The sequence below is a fragment of the Arvicanthis niloticus genome, chromosome 7 (genome assembly GCF_011762505.2).
Source record: "Arvicanthis niloticus isolate mArvNil1 chromosome 7, mArvNil1.pat.X, whole genome shotgun sequence".
Lineage (NCBI taxonomy): Eukaryota > Metazoa > Chordata > Mammalia > Rodentia > Muridae > Arvicanthis > Arvicanthis niloticus.
Genome location: NC_047664.1, coordinates 9,332,859 through 9,358,698, shown reverse-complemented (window position 1 = coordinate 9,358,698; position 25,840 = coordinate 9,332,859). Strand labels below are relative to the sequence as shown.

Genomic DNA, 25,840 nt, shown 5'->3' with positions numbered 1-25,840 from the left:
TAATTCAGGTTGAAGGCTGAACGTTTTTGAAGAAATGTGCTGGGCTATAAATCATTCCTTCAAGTGAAAGTTAGGAGAGACTGTCCTTCCTTTTTGGAAGTTGGGGAGTTTGCTGTTCTAAAGGCTGTGAGCTCTACAGAACTAAAGAACCAGTTGAAAAACAGTTGTGCAGCCGAACTTCTTTACAGTGAGTGTCTTTACTAAAGAAAGCGATCACAATTATCTGTGATGCAGTTTATTTGAGAAGCAAAACAGACTTGGTTTAGAATGTATTTGGTTGATATGTAAAAAGGTTAATAAAGACCACACTCATTATGGCTGGCCTCATCACCTTCTAACTAGCAGTAAATATTAGTCACTTTGTATAAACAAATTACTGAAATAAAACATTATGTCTCATAATTGTCTTTGTTTTCTGTACCTAAATAAAATCTGTTCTTTTATTATTAACTTAATTATTTGCCTAATTCTTTATTTCACTTTCATTTTTTCTAGAATGTGGAGGAGAAAGCAACAGATGCTATTCACAGATATATATTTTTGCATTTTGTAGTCTTTTAAAAATAGAAAATTAACTTAGGCTTCTAATAAAAATAGAGAACTATACTCCAAGCCTCAGGTCAGGCATAGCAGAAAAATGGCATCATGCTGGCCCTATATAGATACTTCATGCTTCATGCTTGAGAAGTGGAGCCTCGAAAATTTTCATTTTATAATACACATTTATAAGCGCATAACACGGTGTGCTATAGAAAGAGGACATGGAGTTGAAAAAGGCATACAGAGGTGAGGAGGTAAGGGGATTTGGAAAGAAAATGGGTTAATACTATAATCTAAATTCAGTGTGTGTGTATGTGGGAGTGTGTGTAATTCTCAAATCATGAATAAAATACAAAAACAAAACATAAAAATAAAGTCATATTTAAATTTAGTGAAAAGTTAGGGAAAGAAATAGATTCAAGTACTCAATTGAGAAACATACATGTTAAAATTTATATTTCTAGAGATTGATAGTCCTCTGAAAAGTCCAAAAACAAACTTCAAATTGAAACCAAGAGAGAGAGAAAGGGGGGGAGAGGGAGGGAAGGAGGGAGGGAGAAAGAGAGAGGGAGAGGGAGAGAGAGAGCACTGTGTAGCCTGTATTTGTCTACATTGCAACTCTACAATAAAATATCCACGATAATCCAGTGATTTGATTTCATGGTGAGTTTCCTTAACTATCCAGTGAGTATTACTGTTCTCAACCTTCCTGATACTGTGACCCTTCAATATAGTTCTTCACAGTGTGTTGACCCCAACCATAAAATTATTTTCATTTTTATTTCATAACTATGACTTTGCTACTATTATGAATCGTAATGAAAATATCTGATATACAGGATATCTGATATGTGACTCCTGTGAAAAAGACATTGACCCCCAAAAGAATCAAAACCCACAGGTTGAGAACCACTGGTCTAAATATTCTTCACATTTTGAAAAAGACAAAGGTGTTCATATCCCCCTTTTAGAGATAAGAAAGACAAAACTACCTTGACTTTTTAATTTGAAAGTTTATAGAACATCTCTCCTTTATATTTGATTACATAATTTGGCCTTAAGATAGACATGCTATTATTTTATGATGATGGATATGTATTATTTTGTCATCGCTTTTTTTTTTTTTTTTTTGCAAGTTCTTCATGTGAAAAATAGCTATGCTCCAAAGGCAATTCAATAGTAAACCATGGTAGAAATTTGGGAAGATAAAATACAAAAGAAAACACATAGTATATTATGGACCAAGTCTGGTTGTTCTTTAAATGACCCGCTTAATTCCAATCATTGTAAGTCCTATCCCAAAGCCAAGCATATTTTATATTGTTATTGGTTTTAAACTTGCAGTGCTGGGATCACTAAGCCAATCCTCTCTCTTATTGATTGGTGACTCGTTCTGCCTCTATGGATTTTGCTCACATCAACTAAGGGAATTATAAGGTACAGCTAAAGTCATTCCCAGCATGAATTTTATATTCATCATACATGAATAATTACATAATTGTTAGAAAACAAGCTACTGTCTTACTTCAGTAACAATGAATTTATTGCATTTTTTTGGTATAAAGGAACAATTCCAAATCTATGCTTCAACTGCTGGTCTTGAAAACAAGCAAAAACAAAGGCAGATTTTTCCACCTTCCTTTGACTCCATTACCATAATGGCCTCCACATCTTCCTGTCTCTGCTCTCCACTACTGTTTTCTAATTGTTTGCGCATGGATCTATTGCAAGAGCCCCAAGACAATTCAGAAATGACAGTACATTTCAATTCAGGCAACCATGTAAACTCCTGAAAGAGAGTTTTTGATCATCTGACATTATTTCCCCCTCTGTTCCCCTTAATGGGATCTCCTGTAATGAAAGTTAGTGATGTATATCCAAAGCAATGCAGGTTGGTTTTTTTTATGAAGTGCCAAAGAGTGACGATATGATGGGTATCTCAGATACACCTGCATTTACAGAAGCAGTTCCAGTTTACAGACACATGTGAATCTTATGCAGCAGATAACTACATCTGGATAAGTAAGTTTTAATGTCAGATTCATATGCTAGATCCCCTAGTATCAATGTATCCTCATTCCATGGGCTAGAAACATAGTAACAATTATTAATGAGATATAATTACATTAATGATTACTATAAACAAATATGGTCCAAAAGCTGTGATATATATCATTATATATTTGATATATATATATATTTTTTAAAACCACCAAGGTGGCTTATAAGTAAACTCCAAAATTAGATAAAAAATGAAATTGACTTGGGTCTTATGAGCACCCTCGCACTGGGATGTCCATGTGTCTTGCAGAGCTGATGACCTCCTCAAACCTTCCCATACTTTCTTCAATGGAGCAGTTAATATTCTTCTTGCTGAAAGATTCTGAAGCAGCACCAAAAACTGCTATCTCCGTGGCTCCGGCAGCAACCTGAAAGATACAGTTGATAGCCCAAATCAAACAAGTTTTTAGAGTCTTGTGTATGATAGCAGAAGACGAGAAGATAGACAACTCAAACGAATGCCTAGGTTCACGCATAACCTTAAAATTTAAAGCCAGGTTCTTCTCATTTTGCTACTCACACTGATATGAGATAGAGAAGCATTTTATGGTAACAAGAAAATTCCACAAACTACAATATTTTTAAGAATATGAGATGCATAAGACACAATGATGGTGCTCCAGTTAATTCTGCCTTTCATTATGTTATTCTCAAAACACTTTAACCATAATTATGGAGAAAAAAAAAACATGTGTGCCCCCACGAAAGCCTGAATTTTTATAGAGAACATTATTTTGAAACCAAAATAATATTAAAAGAGAAAAAAAACTATTTCTGGTTCTCTTTTCTTTCTATAATCCAATAGAGAATGCCTTCCCAATTTATCACTTAGATTTTGCCTCCAAATTTCACTGTAGTTCCTAATTATCTGGTCTAGTGTTGTGTACTTCCTATCAAAGCCGTGTGTTTATGTGACTATGGTGCTTGTCCACCTGCTAGTCCTTAACTCTGAAACGATAACTGAATCAACTCCACCTGTCCCCTTTTTCCTTCTGTTGTGCTTTTAGCACCAACAGTGTCTGTAGTAATATGTTTGCAATTGTCAAGCCCTCTAGATTTCTAAGATGCATCCATAAGGCTTCCTGTTAATGTCTCATTCACTGTCTGACTAGTTTTTACATGTTCTCTCTGATTGTCTGTTAATACCTCAAGAAGGAAAACATGATTTATCTTTCTTTTAACATTTAGAAAACTCTTTTGTTCCTCTGTTCAAATGTGGATATGAATTCTCTAAAATAAGTTTTCTACTTAGTAAGTAAGTATTTCTACTAAATACTTAGTCTTTGCCATTGATATTAAAACTTTGCCTACATTTTTTGTAATCTGAAAACCCTTGCAACATTATTGGACTTCTATTATGAATGCAGCACAACAAACTGGTTTGCCATTCAGTCTCAGGCAGTTGTTCAGTTAGTGAACCATGCTTTGATTACAAACTCACAGAACTCACAAGCCAACATTTATTCTATTGTTTAAAGACTGTTAGGACATTCCCCAAATATTTTCTCCAAGATGGAGACCTTCACTTCTTTGGGAAGATATCATTGCACCAATATTATTTTATTTTATAATGTTATAAAATTATGTCAAATCAAATGAAAGATAGATGTCTCTAACAGCACATACATGAAGAGGTAATGCTTTGAATAGATTCTTCCAACCTCAACTTCATGAAGCATAGTACCAAACACAGAACCTAAAATACTGATTGACATAAGGATATATAGTGTCATGCCTTTGCCATGAACATATGTAAAATACAGTACATTACATTTTTACGTAAAAGTAATGTGATTCTTCTTGTGTGTGTAGTCATTATAACTCTTATCTAAATCACATAAATCCCAAAACCACATAGAATCACAAGAAATAAATCAAGAAAGGGATAAAGAAAAAAGTCATTTCAAGCAGATGCAGTGGCAGTGATTAGTTTTAGTCTAAGAGAAGAGCCGACAGAAACAAAAAGCTCGTGGGTCTTGACCTCTACATGTCCCTATTAGTTTATAAGCAGATTAATTACATATGAAGACTAGTTGATTACCTATTGCAGCATTTTAACATTTAAAGATCTTCAAAACAATAAAGACAATTCCAGAGAAAACTTCACACTTACAGCATGCTGCAAACCCTGAAGATTAGGTATAAGGACAGGATAGCGAACTCCCGGATGCCGATGAATGCCACGCATCACTTCAGCATGGTCCGCCATCTTAAACACATAACAGTCATATGTAACACAGAGACGAGCAAGACATCAAATACATGATTGGCCTTCTGTGTAAGTTATCGCTACACATAAAACATATGCTATAAATTAATGTCTTACATAAGAGTGTTCACATGTAGATAAGGAAGACTGTCGTAAATGGATTACAGCAAGGCATGGCCTTACTAGTTCACAAAGCAGGATCTGACTAGGTGGGTGAGTGCAGAGGAACAAGATTTTCACCGTTTTCTTGTAGTCATTTGGTAATCCAAACATCAGGCACTCATGATAGTATGGAAAATTTGAAAGGCAAAACACAGTTTTTTTTTTTTTATTGTCACACAAAACTTTATGCCTAACTTTTCAGTGCACAAAATTTTACAATGTTTAAGAACATATAAATTGTATGATACCATTAAAATCATTTAACAAGTCTAGAACTAATAACCAATATTATTGGGATAGCATACATGTTCCAGTTAGTAATGGTTGAAATGTTTTATGTAGTAGCATCATATGATTGCTATATGTTCTTATATATGAAGAACTAAATAAACAGTGCTGGGAACAAAATTGAACCACACTATCAAAAGTGTATTTTATGAGTCTACAAAAAATTAAATTTGGATGAAAACTGGAAATCTACAAAGTCAAAAAATTAATTTCTTAACACAATAATGTAACACTAAGATCTCATAGGACATTACCATGTGTTATAATGAGGACTACATATGTAAACATGTGGGTGCTTCTGGGATACTTGATGTAGATAACCCTCTTTCCTGTTTTCCCTGTGAGTTGAAGCATAGACTATGTGTTCTGCCAAGTTTTGAAATATACATCTGTAATGTGCATAATAGACTGTCCATATTAAGAACTATGAAGTATATGCAACTAAAATATATGCAACTAAAATAAAATACCATGGTATAAAATGTGTATAAAGATAAGGAATTCATAAGGAATGGAAAATATACCAGACAAGCATGGAGAAAGCTGTGTTAACAGACACCAAACCCAAACTACTGCCCTCAAATAACAGTAGAAGGATAAAATTATTAATCCTCTACTCATCTTTTTATCATGATCACATATTGTTTTAATTAATAAAAGCAAATCAATAAAAATATAACTTTTTGTTTATGCACACACATACAAACCTCAAAGCTCACCCTTAGTGACACACTTCTTCCAACAAGGCCACACCTCCAATCCTTTCAAATAGTACCACTCCATAAGCATTCAAATATATGAACCTATGGGGCCACTCTTATTCAAATAACCATATAAGGGTTCGGAACAAATGTTGAACAAATGTTGGTATGAGAGTACAGAGAAGTTTAAACATAATACAGACTCTTTACTAAGAGCCTGAATGTGATATATTATAGTTTTTATAAAGATCAGCCATGATGATATTTCTGGTTTCTTCTACTTTTCCAAGTTCTTTCCCCTATTGATGAAGATATAGATTATATTCATTTCCTTGAAGCTGGGTAGGCTGTGAATGTTCTGAACCTTACTTTATAGTGGCCATTTTTTAAATGTGGTTTCTGAAAGTAGGTTGTAAAAAGAGCTAACATTTCCCCTTTAGGGAAAGACACTATGAAGAAATCAAATGACATGGAAGGGGAAATCCCAAAATCACCTATGCAGTGGCCACATCAAGAGGCAGCCCCTCATGTAGAATATACACAAAGATGAAGAGAGGAACTAAACCAACAACTAGGGTCTCCCCTTATATCTGTGAATAACGCAGCCTTCAAATGATTCTAGCCAAAAAGAGTTCAGCCATGTGGCTGTGATCCTAGACATCATGGAATAAAGACAATGTCCCCGTCATGCCCTGGTTAAACTCCCAATCCATAGACTTGGTGTAGACAATATATATTTATTTCTACCACCTACATCTCAAATAACTCCTTACATTGGAGTAAAAGAACAATTAAAAATGGATACGGTGAATTAAAAAAGAGGATGTATGTGGGGCATCAGTGAAAGTGGTCATTTGATATCATGCTAAGAATGTAAAAAAAAAAAAAAAAAAGTAGGGACCATACTCTGTGAGATGCCTTTGAATTCGGTTTATATTAGTCAAAAACTATTAATTTATCTTGAAGGCCAAATAGAAATCCACACAGAAGGTTTTCAAGTAGAGAGAAGATTGGAATAAATTCAAAATTACAAATGAATCCCAGGAAGGTATTAAAGTCAACCCATAGAGATGGGAGGCAATTCTTAGCCAAGTCTGAGAATCCAGTAAGTCATGAATGGTCTCTGCTGTAAAGACACAACACTTGGCCAAGAACTCACTAAGAAAAATTACTAAGACTAACATAAAAGATGTATTTCACTCAAAAACTTAATACATACTATTTCATAGCCTTAAAAAGAATACATTAATAGTAAAGATGCTTTAAAAAGACATTGTGGCATATTATTATCTATATATGTAAATTACATATACATTTATAGTATAATATATTATATGATATATACAGATATTATACACATATGCACATATAATACATATGCTATATAATATAATAAATATAATATATAAAAATTTAAGTCCATTCATGCATATACATATATGGTTTAGATAAATATTTTCCTATATGATCTACAATGCTCTTCCCAAGAGCCAAGGACAATATACCAAAAACTACAAACAAGCCATGAGAATCTCCCTTCAGAGTTTTAGGTCAAAGTTGTCCAAGAGGGTCCCAAAACATTGTAGGATATTGCTGTTGCCATTGGTTGCCTCCCAGAGGTTGAAGGTAAGTCCCTATTGCTGACCACACTAAACCAATCCTAAAGAGTGAGGATTCAAACTGGGATCATATCTGAAAGCATCCTTCTTAAGGATTAGCTTTCATGGTACCAGAAGGTACCATGGAAGATTTCAAAGGAGGAAAGCAAACAATGGTCCTACCTAGCTATCGTGCTTACAAACTAAAACAATAATGAGCATAGAATGATATCCCTAAGGGTAGGAATGATATCCCTAAAGGTACAATGGTGGCAAACATACTTTGGTCATAATGAACAGCCCTCTGACTTGACTTTAGGCCAGCTGAACAAGAGTGAACTCATGCCTGGTACTGGAAACCAAGCCATACGTATGAGGCTAGTGAGGCCATGGATCTTGGAGGAGTACCTCCAAATACCACTTTACTAAATCAGCATAATTCTTAATTACATTCTAAATATTTATCCTTATGCCCACAGACAAGAGTCAGTGTGACCCCTTATCAAAGACATGTCCCCTTGCTTTCTACAATGATCAGATAGAGATCGTTGTAGAAAATCACAACCAAAGTATAGAGAACAAGTGACCATGAAGTTATAATAAACCATATATAAATTGATTTTTTAAATTGTAAACATATAATTTATCCCCCAAACATTCATGACTCTATTGTATCAATTACCACATCTTGTCAGGCAGTCCAATACTGTAGTATGCAGGGTCTACAGTACTAGACATGCATTCTTTCCCATAGAGTGGGCCTCATATCCAACCAAAGGGCAATTGATAATCCCCAAAACACTCATGTTACTGTGGCAAGATACCAGTACCCTTATCTATCCAAACAGTTCAGTATTGTAGCATGCACCATCTAAAGCTAGATTTGACAATTCTTCTCCTCTAAAAACCCACAGAGCAACTTATGCCACCAAAAAAACGTTCTGGCACTTAAAAAAATATTGTCATGCAAAAAAGTAATTAACACACAGTCAAATCCTGAAGAAAAATATTTTATGAAGTGATCTCCAACATTCAACTCAGATTTAAAAAGATTATCATGCATAATTTACGATGCTTTCATAGTTTTAACATTTACATTTCTGTAACTTAATGAGTTATTTTTATCACTAAAAGTTAACATTTGTTCCCCTACCTAAGTAGAATCTTGTATCATAATTATATTTTGTGGAAGAAGGTCCTCCAATTTCATACACTCAGGAAGGAGGCTCCTTAGCAATGGGTGTTAGTGGGTCAATAGTATCTCTAGATATATCTACTTATTTCTCTCAACATACTATCTTAGTTTTTTCCAGGATACAGGCTTATACCTATGAACATATAACTGTCCTTTCTCCCTACCCACTAGCATCTTGAAGCATTTACTTTTGCTCACCATCAATCCAGAACAATATTCAAATCTCATTGAATGGAAAGTAAATAATGCTAGACACTATTGTTTAGAGCCTCTGCTGGCCAGGTCTGCCAGCGGTATTCTCTGCATGCAGGAGTACAGTAAGAAAGACAGACAGATAAGACAACGTGCAATTTCTTCAACACCTGCCATCGATTAGTGCAAAAACATAAATGATGTGCTTTCAGACTCTATAACTCAAAACTCAATATGAGCAGTAATTCCTCTTAAAGGTAACATTTGGAAACTTGGTAATGGGGAAAAAAATGAGACTCAAGTGCTTCCTGACAATCCTGGGTGAGGGTGCAGTAGGCAGCTCTGAATAGCACCATAGCCTGGGTCCTATAACCATGTCCCATTCATAGACGCCTAGCACAAACCTCATCTATCTTAGGCTCGGTAGCACAGAGGAAATCTTGGTCTGCTTGAAGAAGTAAGACACTCTTAATAAATCACAGCCTTACAATAATAAACACAGGAAATCTCTGGAAAATTGAACATCCTTTTTTTTTCCCCTACCCAATACCCTGCTTGGCTGCCAAAGCTAAAACTGTCTGACACCATATTCACAAAACTTAAGTCCAGAAGCCTTAAAACTAATTTAGTCTGGTGTATAATTTCCTGTCCTTCTTTGTTCAACTTTACCTCTGTGTGTGATGGACCTTTACAGTGCCCCCTGTGGGAGGGAATGTCCACGTGTCTCAAAATCTTCCACCACAACTTCCCCTCCTCTATCCTTGTGAAAACAAGAGATGTTAATCATAATTCATGATGTCTACAAATATTCATTTTTATATTACAAGATAAACATCACCTTCAGGAATGGATTTGTGGGTTTAAAACTGTAACACTAACGTCTTGGTGGGAAGAAATGAAAGTTTCTTTATCCAATAACATTTCCCAGTTTGGGAAGATAAACATAGCAATTATACATTAGTTATTCTTTATTAGGGTCAATGCCTTTATAACTACCTGCTTGTTCCTCCAATATTAAAAATGTCATGTTCAGAACATCATTCTAAAGTAGGGGCAAAATGTCTCTAAGCTCCCAGAATAATTTTCCTTCTGTGCCTGTGAAAATGTGTTGTCTCTCATGTATTATTCCTTTGTTTTATATTGCCACTGTTGTAATTTCTCTTGCATGGAAGCATGAGCAATTTTTAAAAATAGTAGAGTAAATTGCTTTCAATATGTTTTGTTAATAGAGTTTTGTATCCTTAATGTTTTAAACATACAGCGCTGTGGAGAGCTACAGAGGAGAGGGTAAGTCTGGGTTACTAGGTTAATAACTCACTGCCAGTCAGACATTATCAAGAAGAAGGGCTATGACAAAAGCAAGGTTACCATAGAAAGCATTGCTGTTGCTTGTAAGCTTGAAACTTGGATACAGCATGGATGCTGGAGATTTTTGTTTTAGTAAACAATGAAGGCAGAACTTTCAAGGGTGCCAGCTTACCCAATGACAACACATCAACACATGCTAATTACATGGTTCTACCAGATTGTAACTCATTTATAGATGCTCACCTGTTTCTTAAATTTCTTTTTTCTGTTGTTATTCATTTTCCAAGCAATTGTATTCCACCTCCATTCACCTTAGCATCATAATTACAGAGTTGTGCCTAGAGTCTAACAAAGAGCTCTATATAGTTTTTAATATAGAAAAAATAAAAGCATTGAGTGGGAGAATGAATAAGTGGAAAGCTTCCAACACAGAGAGAAATAAAAGCACCTTGCCAAATCATACCAGAAATGAGTAAAAATTAGGTCTCAGATTTTTCTACTTCTTCCTCAGAAAGTACAAGTTAAACAACAGACATAATGGTATTCCCAAAGTAGAGGAGGCTGGAGGACATGGAGAAGGGACGTGTGTGTGTGTGTGTGTGTGTGTGTGTGTGTGTGTGTGTGTGTGTGTATGTGTGTGTGTGTACACTTATATTTAGAATACTGGGCCATACATACATTTCTTTCTATATACCATAAGCAGATAAAATATACATTGAATCAATCTAACTATAAGTAGTATTAATGCTGGAGTATGATTAGCATCAATTTACTTCAATATATTTGTATTTCAAGTAAAATGTAACTATAACCTATAGTCTTTTCCAATGTCAAATTTGAATTTGTCTAGGATAGTTATTATGTTAATATCATTTTTCAAAAAAAAAAAATACTCTGCATTAGCAATAAAAGCCCTTAAAATCCACAGCTCTCATAGAACATTCTGTTATTCTAAGAAAATTTCATCACAATCATCTCAATTATTACGAATCTGCCACAGTAAACCAGAAGTGCCCAAGGTCCTTTTTGCCAGATTTCTTGACCACATTTTGTGTCTCCCACAGCTCACTGAACCTAGATTGCTCATCTGTAGACTCTCAATGGAGGCCAATCATCAAAATAGAATAATCCAAAAGGAAAAAATTTAAAGTCAAAAATCAAATATTTCCGAGACAAAATATACCTCTACTTGGTTTTTATCTTTTGCATAGTATTACAGACCTCTAAGATGTCAACACATAAAAGATAATTGGAGAAGGCCAAATGTTACGAGAACATCAGTTGCATGGACATAGGAAGGGATGCATTGAGAAGTGTAAGTGTTGCACTGGAGGCACGTGCTGGGAGAGTGAAATTATTAAGGCTCCTTAAATACATGTATGAAACTGTCGAAGAATTTGAAAATGCTTTCAATTAGATGCAGAAGGGTCTTTTAATTGTGACTAAAATGTTTTTGAACATTTACTTCTATTCTTCATGTCTAAACACAAAAATTTTGATAAAGATAACCAATTCAATAAAACAACATAGGATGAGATACAATGTTTCATTTATAACATTTCATCCTGGTTGCTTTTATCTGTTTAAGGACAAACCAACTATAACTTGTTAATGGAAAGGTAACCAATCAAATTAATTAGTTATATTATTGAAAAGCAGAACACATAAATTTTTCAATGGAATACATTTTAGAGGAAAGGGAATAAGTACCTAAACTAAAATGGATTATACCTCTGCTTAAACACTTAAAATCTAAGTAATGACATCGCTAGAATGCAGTCTGCTTTGCTTTTCCTTTGAAACAGTAGTAAAAGTACATTTTAGACAAGAAGTTACTATTTAATGTTGTGTAATATAATAAAGTGTTATCAACATTTTTTCAATATTTATTAAAGATTAATTGTAATCAAGCTTAAGGGCAGAAAAACAGTATCTTCTATCTATATCAACTCTGTCTAAATTTGTCCATATTTTCCTATCTTTCTGAGACAAACAAGGGAGTTTTGAAATTTTTGAATAGGTTGCAAACAGTTGTTTGCCCTGTACAACAGTATAAGTTAATCAGTGGTTTCAAAACACACACACACGGGATTGCACAGTCCTTGCCACTTCTGACACAGGAATATTGTAATTTATATCATCACTCTTGAAAAAGATGTGCTAATGCCCATTGATACAGAAATAACAGTGGTGTGGGATAGAAATGAAATTCATGCTAAGTAACACAGTAGCTACCATAGTATTCATAATACGATCTTTTCATTCAATGGGGAGAACTGCATATTTAGGTACATTTTAAGGTAACAACTTGTGATAAACAAATTTTGTATTAACGAAATGACACTAAAGTAATGCTTTTCATTTGGGGGGTGCATTGGCTTTAGTAGTTAAAAGAAGCTTTACTCTCATTCTCTTCCCTTCAAAAATAAGAGATTCTGTGGTAATAGTGTGTTAAACTAGGTCCTGCTCCTTGTGTCTTATTCTACATTGGACTCTTCACAAAGATGTTGGAGTGATTCTCAAGTGAGTGATTCTCAACCCTCATTCTCTCCTCTCTAGCTTGGACTGTGTGTTCAGACCCAGTCCGGAAGCATTAGGATCCTGCACAACAGATGTGGTGATGAAGCCTACGATCCACCTTCAACAGTTTCTCCCTAGTGTCTGCCTTAACTGAAGCAGGTCAGAATGAGCAAGGGAAGCAAGGGATGGACTGTGGAGGCAAAGACTTTTCTTCTCATTTTACAAGCACTGAAGCAACATGCTTTCCTTCACATAGCCACCTGAGTTGTTTTTTAGGTAAAACAATTTTAGAAAAGGAACTGTGCTGCAGTGAGGGAAGGATAGGAGCCAGTACTTACCAGGCCAGGGCTAAAGTAAGCGTTCTTTTACATTTAGGGGTTTTAGATTGCAGACTTTGTTCCTCTGTTGTCTGCATTTATTTTTTTTTATTTACTACTATCATAAAGCAAATACTTAAATGATTTCTAGTTCAATTTTTAAAATAAAACTGTGACAGTTGAAAAATCATGATCACAATGACAGTTCCTTTCTCACAAAGCCACACTTAAGGAAAAAAAAAAAAAGTGGTGTCTTTCTTCTTTGAAACTTGGTGGGCTTTATAACTGCCTCAGCTAATAGACAAATCAATGCTACATAGATTACAAGGCTTGGCTATAAAAGGTATATCACTTGTGGACCACTAAGCATCGTCTTAGATGTCTAGAAAGGACCACACCATGGAGGACCTCATAGAGAGTTCGGAGAACAGTTAGAATAAGTAGTGCCCAGCCAATCCCTACTGCCTAAACTATTGCAACCTTGAGTTCTGCTCTAACCATCATCCACTCCATCTTACTACTAGTCCCTAATAAGTCTCTGGAATACCTAATCGAGTCGTAACTGAATCGTTTATGTTTCAAGGACACAAGCAAAACCAAACGTTATTGTTTTAAGTCACTAAACTTATAGAATATTTCTTATGCACACAATGGAAACCTGTTTGATTCAGCTGTCAGAGATTATGTGATAATTTACAGGTGTATGAGTACATGCATGCAGAGACATTTGCATACATAAAATATATGACATGGAGTACATATTCAGTGAAAGAAACACATTTGACCCATTAAAACAATCTACAGGGTCTGTGGCTTATGCATTAAATGTTAGACTGAAAGAACAAAAGGCATCTGTTGTTTCCATGAAGGGCTACTGTTGCACTGTAGCACCAGGAAATAGGTGTTAAGTTCACTGGAATTCACACAGCACAATTTCTCTCATTTAATTGCAATTAACATGTAATATCATTTACATTATATCAATTATCATTTACTCCTGCCAAGAGAACAAATAATGACAACACAGATGTATTTGACATGTACAGAAAACCAATACGCTCATGTAAATTAATAAGCAAAATCTATATTGTCATTTAGACCCTGCTTCTAAGGAAAATATACCATTTGATTACTTCATATCAATCTTTTTTCTAGAAAGGATGATTGATGTGTTATAGCAGCAATGCCAGTTTAAAAGGGGGGGGGAGACTACCTCAATACAGTTATCCTTGGTGATTGAAATGTTTGGTTCCTAAAGCTGTTTGAATTCATTAAATAGATCTATATCTGTTACAAAAATATGTGATTACCGACTATGATAATAACAATGAATCACAGGTCACAGTAAGGCTTTGACTTCCTTGTCAGCATCTAGCAACACAATGCTAAGCAAAAAAAAAAAAAAAAAAAAAAAAAAAAAAAAAAAAAAAAAAAAAAAAAAAAAAAAGTGTGATGCATGCAAGTGCCCTTTGCAAAGACTTTGGGTTAAATGTTTCTTTCCTATAGTCTGTCAGTCTATGCTTTCCGATAACACCAGGGACTCCTGGGTAATATCAAGGACTCCTGGGTAATAAGATAAACAGAGTAACACCAGAAAATAGGAAATATGGCCTTAGTTAATTTGGCCAGGATGCCTTTGGGAAATGACATGGGTTATGTGATATAGACCATAAGCAGAGTGGACATCCCTTCATTGGACTCATCCTGAGATACTTTCTGTTGCCTGGACACATAACCATGTCCATCAGCCAGCAATTTGGAGGTACCCTGCCCCCTCTCTTTTTCTCTCCTTTCTTCTCTCTCTCTCTCTCTCTCTCTCTCTCTCTCTCTCTCTCTCTCTCTCACTTTCTCTCTTTCTCTCTCTCCCTCCCCTTCACAAAATTATTATCTACCTACCATCTTACCATCTACACTCCTTATAAAGAACATAATGACTAAAGCAGACTAGATGCAAAACATGTGGTCTCTTACATTCCACAAATGCAAACTTAAACCTGGTTTGTCAATCTAGTAACTGTACTTCCATTTCAATAAAAAATGATTTGTCCTCCACAGTAGGATGAACATATGGAACAGGGCTCCTGCTTGATGTGTACCTTGATCCTACTTTTAAGTGTTAGAGTGACTAGTAAAAAAAAAAAAAAAAAAAGAATGCTACAATCTTTCATGTACATTTTTTTCTACTCTTGTAAAGAAAACTCACTTTTATCCCTTTAGGAAGTCTTCTTATCCATGTGTTTCAATAGGTAAAACTTCATCTCATCAGGGACAAATAATATGTATAACTGACCCATTGCATTTGCTATATCTATATCTACCTAGATATAGATATAGATATACTCAAATATATATCTCAAATATATATATGATATATATCAAATATATATACATGCTTAATTTATTTTCATTTTCAAAGTAGCATTCATTTTAATCATTCATATGAATAAAAACATAAATCAAAAGAGTAAGTTAATCTCTGACACAAAAATTTAGTTCACTTTAGAAATTATGATAGTTACAATATTTTAAACAGCTTACTATTAACAGGCTCATTCCAAATGTACAGGAAATCTGTTTTTAATGTGTTTTCTTTCTCATGCTATTGTGTGTTCCATCTAAGTAAGGGGCTGCCCGGACTAATTTCAAATATTCTTATATTACATGTCACTCTAAGGAAATCTTTTTCCAGATAAGTTATAAAGAAAATGTATTTCTTAATGGCAGACATTTTATCATCTGTGATCATTTAAATTATAGGTGTAGGATCCTGTTTTATATGGCACCCTGCTACTGCGGACCTTTTCTTTAAGCTATTTGAGTTAGACAGCTCCTGCCAAAAAAAACAGTAGGAGGGAAACTGTAAAAAAGCTTTAAAATACAAAAAAAAGAAAGAAAAAGAAATAAGTGAAGAAGCAGCAATCTAAATATTAACTGGAGGACTATTCCCATGACCTGCGTCTGATGCAGAATCAGCACCAGTGAAGCACAGGACTTACAGAAAGCCAACAAGACTTCATACATTGTCTTTAGAGACAGAAATACTTCAGACAACACATAAGCAGTTGCTATACCAAATTTACGGAATGCTAATCTCAGACAGTATTTTAAAGGTCGGTACTACATGATCTTCTAGAATGAGAATGAAAGAATTTAAAAGAGAGTTTTCAAATGTAAGTGCGGTGAAATCTAAAACGGACATGCAAAGGCCAAACTACAAATGTGTGTGTGTGTGTGTGTGTGTGTGTGTGTGTGTGTGTGTGTGTATCCATAAGGCTGCCTAAGGGAAACACTCCATGTGTAATATAAGGTAGAGCAGGGCTACTGTGACTTTGAAAGATTAAAGTTTGTAATATTTGTCTTTGATTCAGGCACACTGCTCTTTTGTGGCTATGTGATTTATTTAAATCACTTTTCTCTTTAGATACATGTAACCATATGAGGCTTAAAATGAATACATACTAATAAAAGTCATGATGGAAAACATTATTGAACACTAGTCAGGAGGTAAGCCCTATGATCATGCACACACAGGAGCTATTGATGTGACTGACCCTTTGTGGTTACCCACAACATCCTGTACTGCGGGCATATGTGCTAGGGTTTCTAAGGTTCAGAGAGGTTAAATCACTTACTCAAATGCTGAAACACTGTGGATAGCGAGGGCATGATTCTAGAACCATCTCTCCTCATCACAGATGTCCTCAAGAGCTATGTGAAGCAATTCAGTCAACTTATTTAATGTTACTTTGGGTTTAAAATAGGCTCATTAATTTTCAATAGGCTAATCCCAGATTCAACTTGGGACCACATGCAGAATAAATTCTGTCATTTTATATTCCCATCACTTGATCACTTGTATTTATTTAAGCAAGGCCAGGAGGCATGATCCAGTTCCTTCCTATAGAGGCTTTTATTTTCTTTTCTCATTATTTTTTTATTATTTTATTATTCTTTTTATTTTTATTATTCTTGTCATTAGCTACAAGAGAGTAAGTGTGGCCTTTTAGAAATTGCTCTATTCTCATTCTTTCAGATGTCTCTGTGAGCATCATAGGTGGGTCTGAAGAATAGTCTATAAATCAATTTTTATTATTATAATAGTATATTATATATATTATATATAGTATAATAATATAATAGTAGTAGCATGAAGTTATGGGTATCATCTTATTAGGAGAAAATGTTTTGTATGCAACTTTTTTAAATTACTGGGAAATTATAGAATTTTGATAATATCAAGATTTAACATCTGAAATGAAATTTTAGTTAAAATTTATTATTAATATTAGCAAGACGTTTTTACTCTCCTGTTGTGATTGGTCAAGTGCTGCTATGTATTTAAATGCTAAATATTGTATCCCAAGATCTGCTTTCCCGAGGAAGAGCAAATTCTCACGCACACCAGCCTTTGTTGTGTAAACCTTGTCAAGTTATCTGATTGGTTTATAAAGATGCTGTCTCAGGGTTTCCATTCCTATGAAAAGACACCATGACCAAGGCAACACTTATAAACACAAATATTAATTAGGGCTGGCTTATGGTTTCAGAGGTTTAGTACACTATCACCATAGCAGGTAAACTTGCAGCGTCCAAGCAGAAATAGTGCTGGAGACGGAGATGAGAGTTCTGCATCTTGATGTGACAAAGGCAACCAGGAGAGACGCATCCTCAGGCAGCTAGGATGAAGCTCTCTTTCACAATAGGTAGAGCCTAAGCACAGGAGAAGACCTCCAAAGCCCAGCTCCACAGTGACTCATTTCCTCCAACAAGGCTACTCCTCGTAGCAGTACCACTCCCTATGGGCCAAGCATATTCAAACCACCACAGATGCCTATAGCCTAGGCTGGGCAGAAGAAAAGTAGGCAAAGCTGCGGTTCCTGGGCTTGGGGTATCAGGTAAAGACCATGAGGAGAGAAGAAAGGAGGAAGAAGGAAGTTGCCATGGGGTAGCATGGACCATAAGCATGGGGCCATGAGGGCTGGCCTGATGAAGCAGGTACAGTGCAAATGGAATGGATGCAAGGACTTATGGAGATTTTGGCAGGGGAAGCAGACAAGATAGCTTAAAGGGTAGATACCTGTTGAGCTGTGGTGCTTTAAAGTTTATTACAAATCTAATGGTCTCTTTGTCTTTTATTTGGAAACTAAATGGTCTAAAGTAGGGTAGAAACCCCTAATAGATACTTAAAGGCAACAAAAGAATATAGCAAACCCCTATACCTTGTGGAATCACAATAACCTCTACATTCTTCCCAGACATAATTAAATATATAAAAAGCATGAAATGAGCTGTAAACACAGCAACTTCTTTAATTCTTAAAGATGATAAAAAATCTCTTGCAGTCCCTTAAAATCAATGACAGCTGGTGAAATATTGTTGCTTCAAAAAATAATCAGGAAGCTGAGCAGTGGTGGCGCACGCCTTTAATCCCAGCACTTAGGAGGCAGAGGCAGGCGGATTTCTGAGTTTGAGGCCAGCCTGGTCTACAGAGTGAGTTCCAGGACAGCCAGGGCTACAGAGAGAAACCTTATCTCGAAAAACCAAAAAAACATATTTATATCAAGTAATCTGTTTTCCTAAGGAGGATATCTGTATACTTAATTATATGATAACAAATATACAAATAAAAGGCAGGGTTGCTTACTTACTCAAGATAATTTAAAGTAATATGTTGCCATTCTTTCAAGCTGACTGATTCACTATTCATTTCACAGTGATTTTACTGTATACCTACCTGCTATGACGTAAGCAATGAGGACGATAATTAAAAGAGACCGACATTATCTTCATGACATTTACAGAACAAATAGCAAATGATCAGAGAAAACTTATAAATATATAAAAAGTCTATGATTACAGGTAACAACAGTGACTTGAAGAAAAATCACTATCTGACGAGAAATTAGAATAACTCAGTAAAGAGTTGGTAATTACTAACCACATGGTGTTTTCTGCTACATCAAATGCATCCCAGCCGAAAGGACTCAGAGTTTTTGCCATTTCACATCATACTGCTAGAACTGCAGGAAAATACTGACATTGAGAGGTAACTAAGCAAATGTATGTATAAAGTGCCCTGTATGACAGTACCCGTGTCTAAGTGCCAGGAAAATAGGAACAAGAATCAGTTCAGGTTAGCTGAAGTTTCAGCAAAGTGAATTAATTGTATTAATAGAGCTCAGGGTGACTAGGAAAACTGGAGTCACATATACAGAGACTTGAGTGTGGATTTTCCAGGGTTTTTTGGTGAGAGGGAAAATTTTAAAGCGTTAGAGTGTGTTTCTCAGAGTTGATATTCCTGGAAGCCTATTTTAGTCGCTATAAGTAAGATATGTACGGAAGGGAAAACAATGCTTATGTATTCCACATAATGAACTGTAGTATCTCCTGGTTTTGTGGGTTGGTAATACATCTGTGGAATTGAGAGGGTAAAACAAGTATACAATATAAAGGAGATTAACCTTTTGCACATTTATTTGTGTATATTTTTGATTTGCGTGCGGTGTGGGTAGGTGTGAGGTGTGCATGAGTGTGCACATGTGCATAGGTATGGGTATGCGATCACATGCAGGAGTTAGTTCTCTCCTTCACTATGTGGATTCTGGTCATTGAACTCAGGTTGTCAGACTTGGTGCCAAGTTCCCTTACCCACCAGCCATCTTACCAGCCCCAGAGACATTTTATGAGCTTTCCTCCACTCTCTGGACTGTATATTTAAGTAACCTCCCCATAAATTTTCTTGTATTAGTACTAAGGTTGGAATGATATACTCTAAACAGTACCTACATCATCATGAAAGACTCCATCAATGGGCTAATGAGCTTGTGAGAGAGGACAGGAAATAGTTTTCTTCCTCATTCTTCTGTCTGTCATATGAGGAGGATAGAGTGTAAAAACAAAGATATGAAACTACAAGTCAAGGCTTCATAGACCACAGATCTATCAGCATCCTGATTTCTGATTTTCCAGAGTCTAGAACCAGTAGATAGACCTCTGGCATCTGAACTAGCTAAGTCTTCCATTACTGCAGCCATAACTAACCAAGACAGTAACTGATTAGGTATAAAAAGCAACCCCTTGGAGAATCCAGCACAAGATTCTGAGGAGAAGGAATCCGATAAGCTCTTGGCATAAAGCACTATGTGGTAGTACTGAGCTTGAATTTGACTCTAATGACATAGAGATGTCAGTGTTAAGTCCAGTTGAAGTTTATCAGAAAAAACAAGCCTTTTCTTCCTCAATGGAGCAACTGTTGGTGTGAGAGACACAGTAAATGGGGAGAGTTTGGGCAGGGAAGAGCAAAAAAAGTAGAGTGTCAAGGGAATCGAACTTCAAGCAGAAATGAAAACAGAAGAAAAAGAATAATTAATATGAAATCAGCTGACTAAAGAGAGCAGAGGATAATGTGAACATGGGGATGGGGTCAGAAGTAAGCAACGAAATGAAGGACAGTGTGGGGTGGGGGATTGTGAGAAGCACCTGGGTGCTTGGTCGAGCACAAGCTTGGAACCCCAGAACCTTATTGGACGGCAGGAGTTCAGCACTGCTCCCAGACCCTGGTTCTTTTCATTTAGCTTCAGCCCTCCAACAACCCCTCCCACAGAGAGGTCTATGGCCAACAGCCATGGAGGAACAGGCCTGAGGCCCTAGAAAGATTTACATACTAATGAGGTACCTGAAGGCCAGAGGGTGGAGCCAATTAAGCATTCTTCCCCAGCTCCTCCCCTCTCTCTCTCCCTCCCTATTTAACTCAGGTCTGCCCTGGATTTTGGGGGAGGTGCATCCAGATCCATCCACCATCCGCCATGACATTAAAGCCTGTAAAACCCCATGGACTTTCTCGTGTCATACGCATGCTGTGAGGAGCCGTAGAGAGGCCTTTAGTGAGCCACAGCCGCTATGCCTAACTTCCTCGTGGAGGAACTCTCAGCGTTCCCAGCCACCCAACCCACAGCTAGAGGAACTTTCAGAGCTCCCAGCAGCCTTACCCACAGGACAGGGAAGACACTCAGGGTCAGTGTGCTATGACACTGGGTTAGGAGGGATGAGGCTAAACTGGTCACTAATTACTAACTAAGCCTCAAAGACTATAATCAAGTCTCAGAATTAATGAGTTTTGTTCAGCATCTGAAATTGTGAACAACACTATAGCACCTTTTCATTTTTAATGAGACAATTGTAAATGACTTACCTTCTCTTTTGTGTGTCTCACACATTACATGCCAGCAAATGTGAATGACAGATGACAAAAACGAAGAATTACCTCTACGTTGCTCATCTGCTAATGTGAAATTCTATCGCACTTCAAGATTCTTAGGTTAGTCGAAATGTCAGCCATAAATGGTGACCTCAAGGCAGGCCCCAAAGTTGCTATTCAAGAGCTTTAACCTGTATTCGTTATTTTGGATCCTATGTTTACATATTAGCATATGAGTGCAGGTTACCTTTTAAAAATAGCTTAAAATTATATTAATTCTTAGAGAACTTCAATTAGTATATCAAAGGTTTTCCAAATCCTATCAGAATATGAACTAATAGTTTATAATATATGGAAATTATTATATCATATATATAAGATATAATAATAAATATATATATATATTTAAAATCTCACAGTGTTCACTAAACTTAAACATGTTAAAATTTATAATTATAGATTTGAATACCTGTGGTACCCATCTGGAAGACACAAAGCTGGTTACTTCTATTACAGACAGGCCAGTTTGGGAAAGTTGATTGATGAATTCAATTTTTATATCTGTAGGAACTATAACCTAAAAAAAAATCATAAAACATATTACATAAATGAATTGTAAAAAAAAAAATACTGAAACATAAAATATTACTTTCCAATTGAAAGCAAATACATTATGATTTAAAATACCAAACAGGAGTTAACACAAATATTACTTAAAATATAAAACTTATGCACCATTAAAATGTTAAGGAATTTACTATATAAAGGCAATATAAACCTACCTTTTCATTCTGCAATCCATCTCTAGGTCCAACTTCTACTATTTTCACATATTCAGGGAGTCCAGATAACGGGGATGCTTCCTAAAATGCAAGTATGAGTACAAAGAAAAAGATATCAATTGGATTGCCACACTGTAGTGGATTGAATGAGAATGTCCCTCGTGGGCTTGAATATTGAAACACTTGGTCCCCCCAGTTTCAGTGTGATTTTTGAGAGATGAAGCTTTGTTGGAGGAAACATATTAATAAAGGCTGGGAATTCACAGCCTCGTTTTACATTCAGTTCACTCTCTTTGACTCAGGGCCTGCCCCAACTCCTGCTGCTTGCTATTGTGCATCATGATGGACTATTTCCCATCTAAATATAACACCTTGGTTATTGTATTTTATTGCAGCAATAGAAAGGTAGGTATCTAATATAGTAGTTGGTACCAGAGAGTTGGCTGTTGCTATGAAGAACCATACTAGCCATGGGTGGTGATGGTGGCGATGGCGGGGGTGGGGTGGTGGCAGCAGTGGCAGCATTGGTGGTGGAGAAACGTGGAAGACTTTGGGACTAAGACCTAGAAAAGTGGTTACATGTTGAATGTAGCAATTAACGCATTATTCTAGCAGGAGCCTAAAAGACAGTGCTGAGGGCAAAGCAAATCATAGGGTCCGCTTGCAAGAAGTTTAAGAGGATGCAAAGACTTATTTTTAACAGAAACTGGGCTGTAGGCCATTTGTGTGCTATTTTGGCAACGAGTCTGGCTGTCTTTTACCCATGGCCTAAGAATTTAACTGAAGCTAAATTAAAAAGTAATAGGCTAACCTTTTGTCATAAGAAATTTCAAGACACTGTAACACTGAATCCCTGCCATGACTGTTACTGATAATGTTTATTCAGGTCTACAATGAAGCGAGAACACATGGGGCAGAAATACACCAGGATGCTTCATGTTACACCCAAGGCATGAGAGGTTTCCCGGCTCTGCACTGGAATAAAGGGGAGGGCGCCTTCAGAGAAAGAACTCATGCAACTAAGCTTCCAACCAGTGTAAGAAAACCTGAGGAAATTTTTTGAAAGCAGCTGAATTAAAATTGGGGCTGCTAACATGATTGGGGGGACCATGGCAGTGTTGTCCCCATGGCTTTGGTTTTAGAGACATAAAGTATTCTTCCTCTGTGGAAATCCAAAGTCATGGATTCTTTCTCTGTGGTTTCAGAGAACCAGTAAAGCCAGGGAGCATATGGCAGGAGAGTCCCTCCGTGAAGGTCTTTAGAAAGCCATATGCTTTGAGAAGCCATTGCATGAGGCTGAGGAGATAAAGCCTGAGCCGCAGTGAAAACCCCAAATGTTGAAGGTTTACAGGGCCATGGCCTGTATACCAAAGATGACTGCAAACAGCGAGTGCAACTATCCCCAAGAGAGATATATGCTTCAGACAATGGAGCCGGAAGGGCAGAACCATCCAAACCGTTTGACCCCAGACATGAAACTACAAGATTTGCTAGGTTTTGGTCTTGCTTTGATCCAGCAATTCCTGACTATGACCCCATTCTTCCATTCTGTATTATCATATGTTTTAACAAAGGTAATATGCTTTTAATTTAATGAGGAATTATACTTAAGACATTGCCTTGAGTCTCTAAAGAAACTTTGGACTAAATGCACTTGAGTCATGATGTGGCCGTGAACCCATGGTGCTCAGGGAGGGGAAGGTCATGGCTCAAATGAAAATGTTCCCTCTTGGCTTGGCTGTTTGAACACTTGATCAGTTGGTGGCACTGTTTAAGAAAGTTGGGAGGTGTGACCTTGCTGGAAGAATTATGTTACTAAGGACAGGCTTTGTGTATTTATGTCCAGTTTGCTATCTCTGATTATGGCTTGTAATTGGGGATATAAGCTCTCAACTTCCTGCTCCTGCCTCTACACCTGCCTCTTCTTTGTAGGTTCCTCACCACAATGGACTCATTCTCCACTGGAACTGTAAGCCCAATGAAACTCTTCCTTCTTTAAGTTTCCTTGACTATGGTGTTTTATCACAGCAATAGAAAAGTAACAAATACACTAGGTTATTTTTTATTAAGTAATTACATTCTGTTAAATAAATTCTAACTCCACAAAGTTAAAATAGTAAAAAAAAAAAAAAAAATAAGATACAACCCTGATATATCATTTATACTATTTGTAACATGGAAATAATTCATTTATTATAACTTTGTGGTAGGTATTATGATTGAAATTACAAAGGTCAATTTCTTTTGAATAATTCAATTCCATTGTTATAAATCATTAAAAATCATTGCAAACTATGTTACAGCCATTAACAACCAAAATGAAGAACTCAAAGTAAGATAGTGTCTGGAGGAAATGACATTTTAAAAAATTAAATACAAAAAGAAATAAGAAAATAAATTATTCAATATGTGGGCAAAAGAACCTAACATTTTTCAAATTAAGAAGCATAGATGTTCAATAATATAAGAAAAAAAAAGCCTGTTTGACAACCTTAACCTGAACCACAAGGAAAATTCAAATTAAAACCATACCTCAAGTCCATCTTAACAAAGTCAGAATGCCTATCAAGAAAAAAAAAATAAGTTTGGGCATAGCTGCAGGAAAATAAGAAACATTTATGTACTATTTGGTGGAATTTTAGTTAGTCCAGACACTGTGGAAACAGTATGGTGGTTTACTAAAAGGCTAAACATATAAATACCATATGTTCTGGCTAAACCACTCCTGAATACATACCCAAACGAATCAGTGCCAACTTACAATATAAATACCTACATAGCCAAACATATTGTGGCAGGCACTATTTAGAACAGCCAAGTCAGAAAATCACTCTAGGTACCCAATGACAGATGGATGGAAATAGAAAATGTGATCTGTGTATTTTATTCATCCGTAAAAAAATATGCTATTTTTCAGAAAAACAGATGCTATTCCAAATGAGCCAGCTTCACAAAGATAAATACCATGTTTTCTTGGTTATGTAAATTTAGTGGGGAGGGGTAAGGTGATAGTACTGTAAGATATGGAAGAGGGGGGTAAGGAAGATAGGAAGAGAATCAAATTCTAACATATTATATACATGTATAGAAATACCATATCATCTCACTACTTTGTACAATTCATATGCATTACTATAAAAATGGGTTTTAACCACAAAGAGTCAAGCAATAAGCCACTGCTAGCCCCTGAATTTGAATGTGGGTTCGGTCAGTACTTTGACTTATGCATAGACACCTGAGTCTATAGAGGAAAGAAAGAATGCTGTTTGCTTCTTTTCCTTCTCACACATCACAGCTTCCCAAGAAATGCTACTTACTGACTGCCACTCTCCAAACAGGACCCAAAGCTCCTAATTACCTAGCCTGCCCTACTTTCCCTCCTTTTTCCAGCTGAGACAGCAAACTGTTTAGATTCTGGAGTCTCTGGTCCTATGGACCTAGTTCAGGAGAAGTATTACATGTATTAATAAGATATTAGATAAGTAGTAATTGATAAGTATATGTATTAATAAGCATACTGGAAGATGTAAATATGCTTAATTAAAAGGTTAACATCGGGGCTGGAGAAATGGCTCAGTGGTTAAGAGCACTGACTGTTCTTCCAGAGGTCCTGAGTTCAATTCCCAGCAACCACATGGTGACTCATGACCATCTATAATGGGATCCAATGCCCTCTTCTGGTGTGTCTGAAGATAGCTACAGTGTGCTCATATATATAAAATAAATAAATCTTTTTAAAAAAGGTTAACATCTAAATAAGAAAAATTAGG

At 36.0% G+C, this 25,840-nt stretch overlaps 1 protein-coding gene across 1 annotated transcript in view; it reads right to left on the bottom strand.

The window, feature by feature from the left end:
• Hmgcll1 (3-hydroxy-3-methylglutaryl-CoA lyase like 1) overlaps nucleotides 1–25,840 on the bottom strand; it is a 119,314-nt gene that overhangs the window by 57,494 nt on the left and 35,980 nt on the right. The window contains exons 2-5 of the mRNA XM_034508171.1: nucleotides 22,071–22,151; nucleotides 21,758–21,865; nucleotides 4,715–4,810; nucleotides 2,821–2,969 (exon numbers count right to left, since the gene is read on the bottom strand). Coding sequence (XP_034364062.1) covers nucleotides 2,821–2,969; nucleotides 4,715–4,810; nucleotides 21,758–21,865; nucleotides 22,071–22,151 — 434 coding nt within the window. The remainder of the gene's footprint in view (nucleotides 1–2,820; nucleotides 2,970–4,714; nucleotides 4,811–21,757; nucleotides 21,866–22,070; nucleotides 22,152–25,840) is intronic.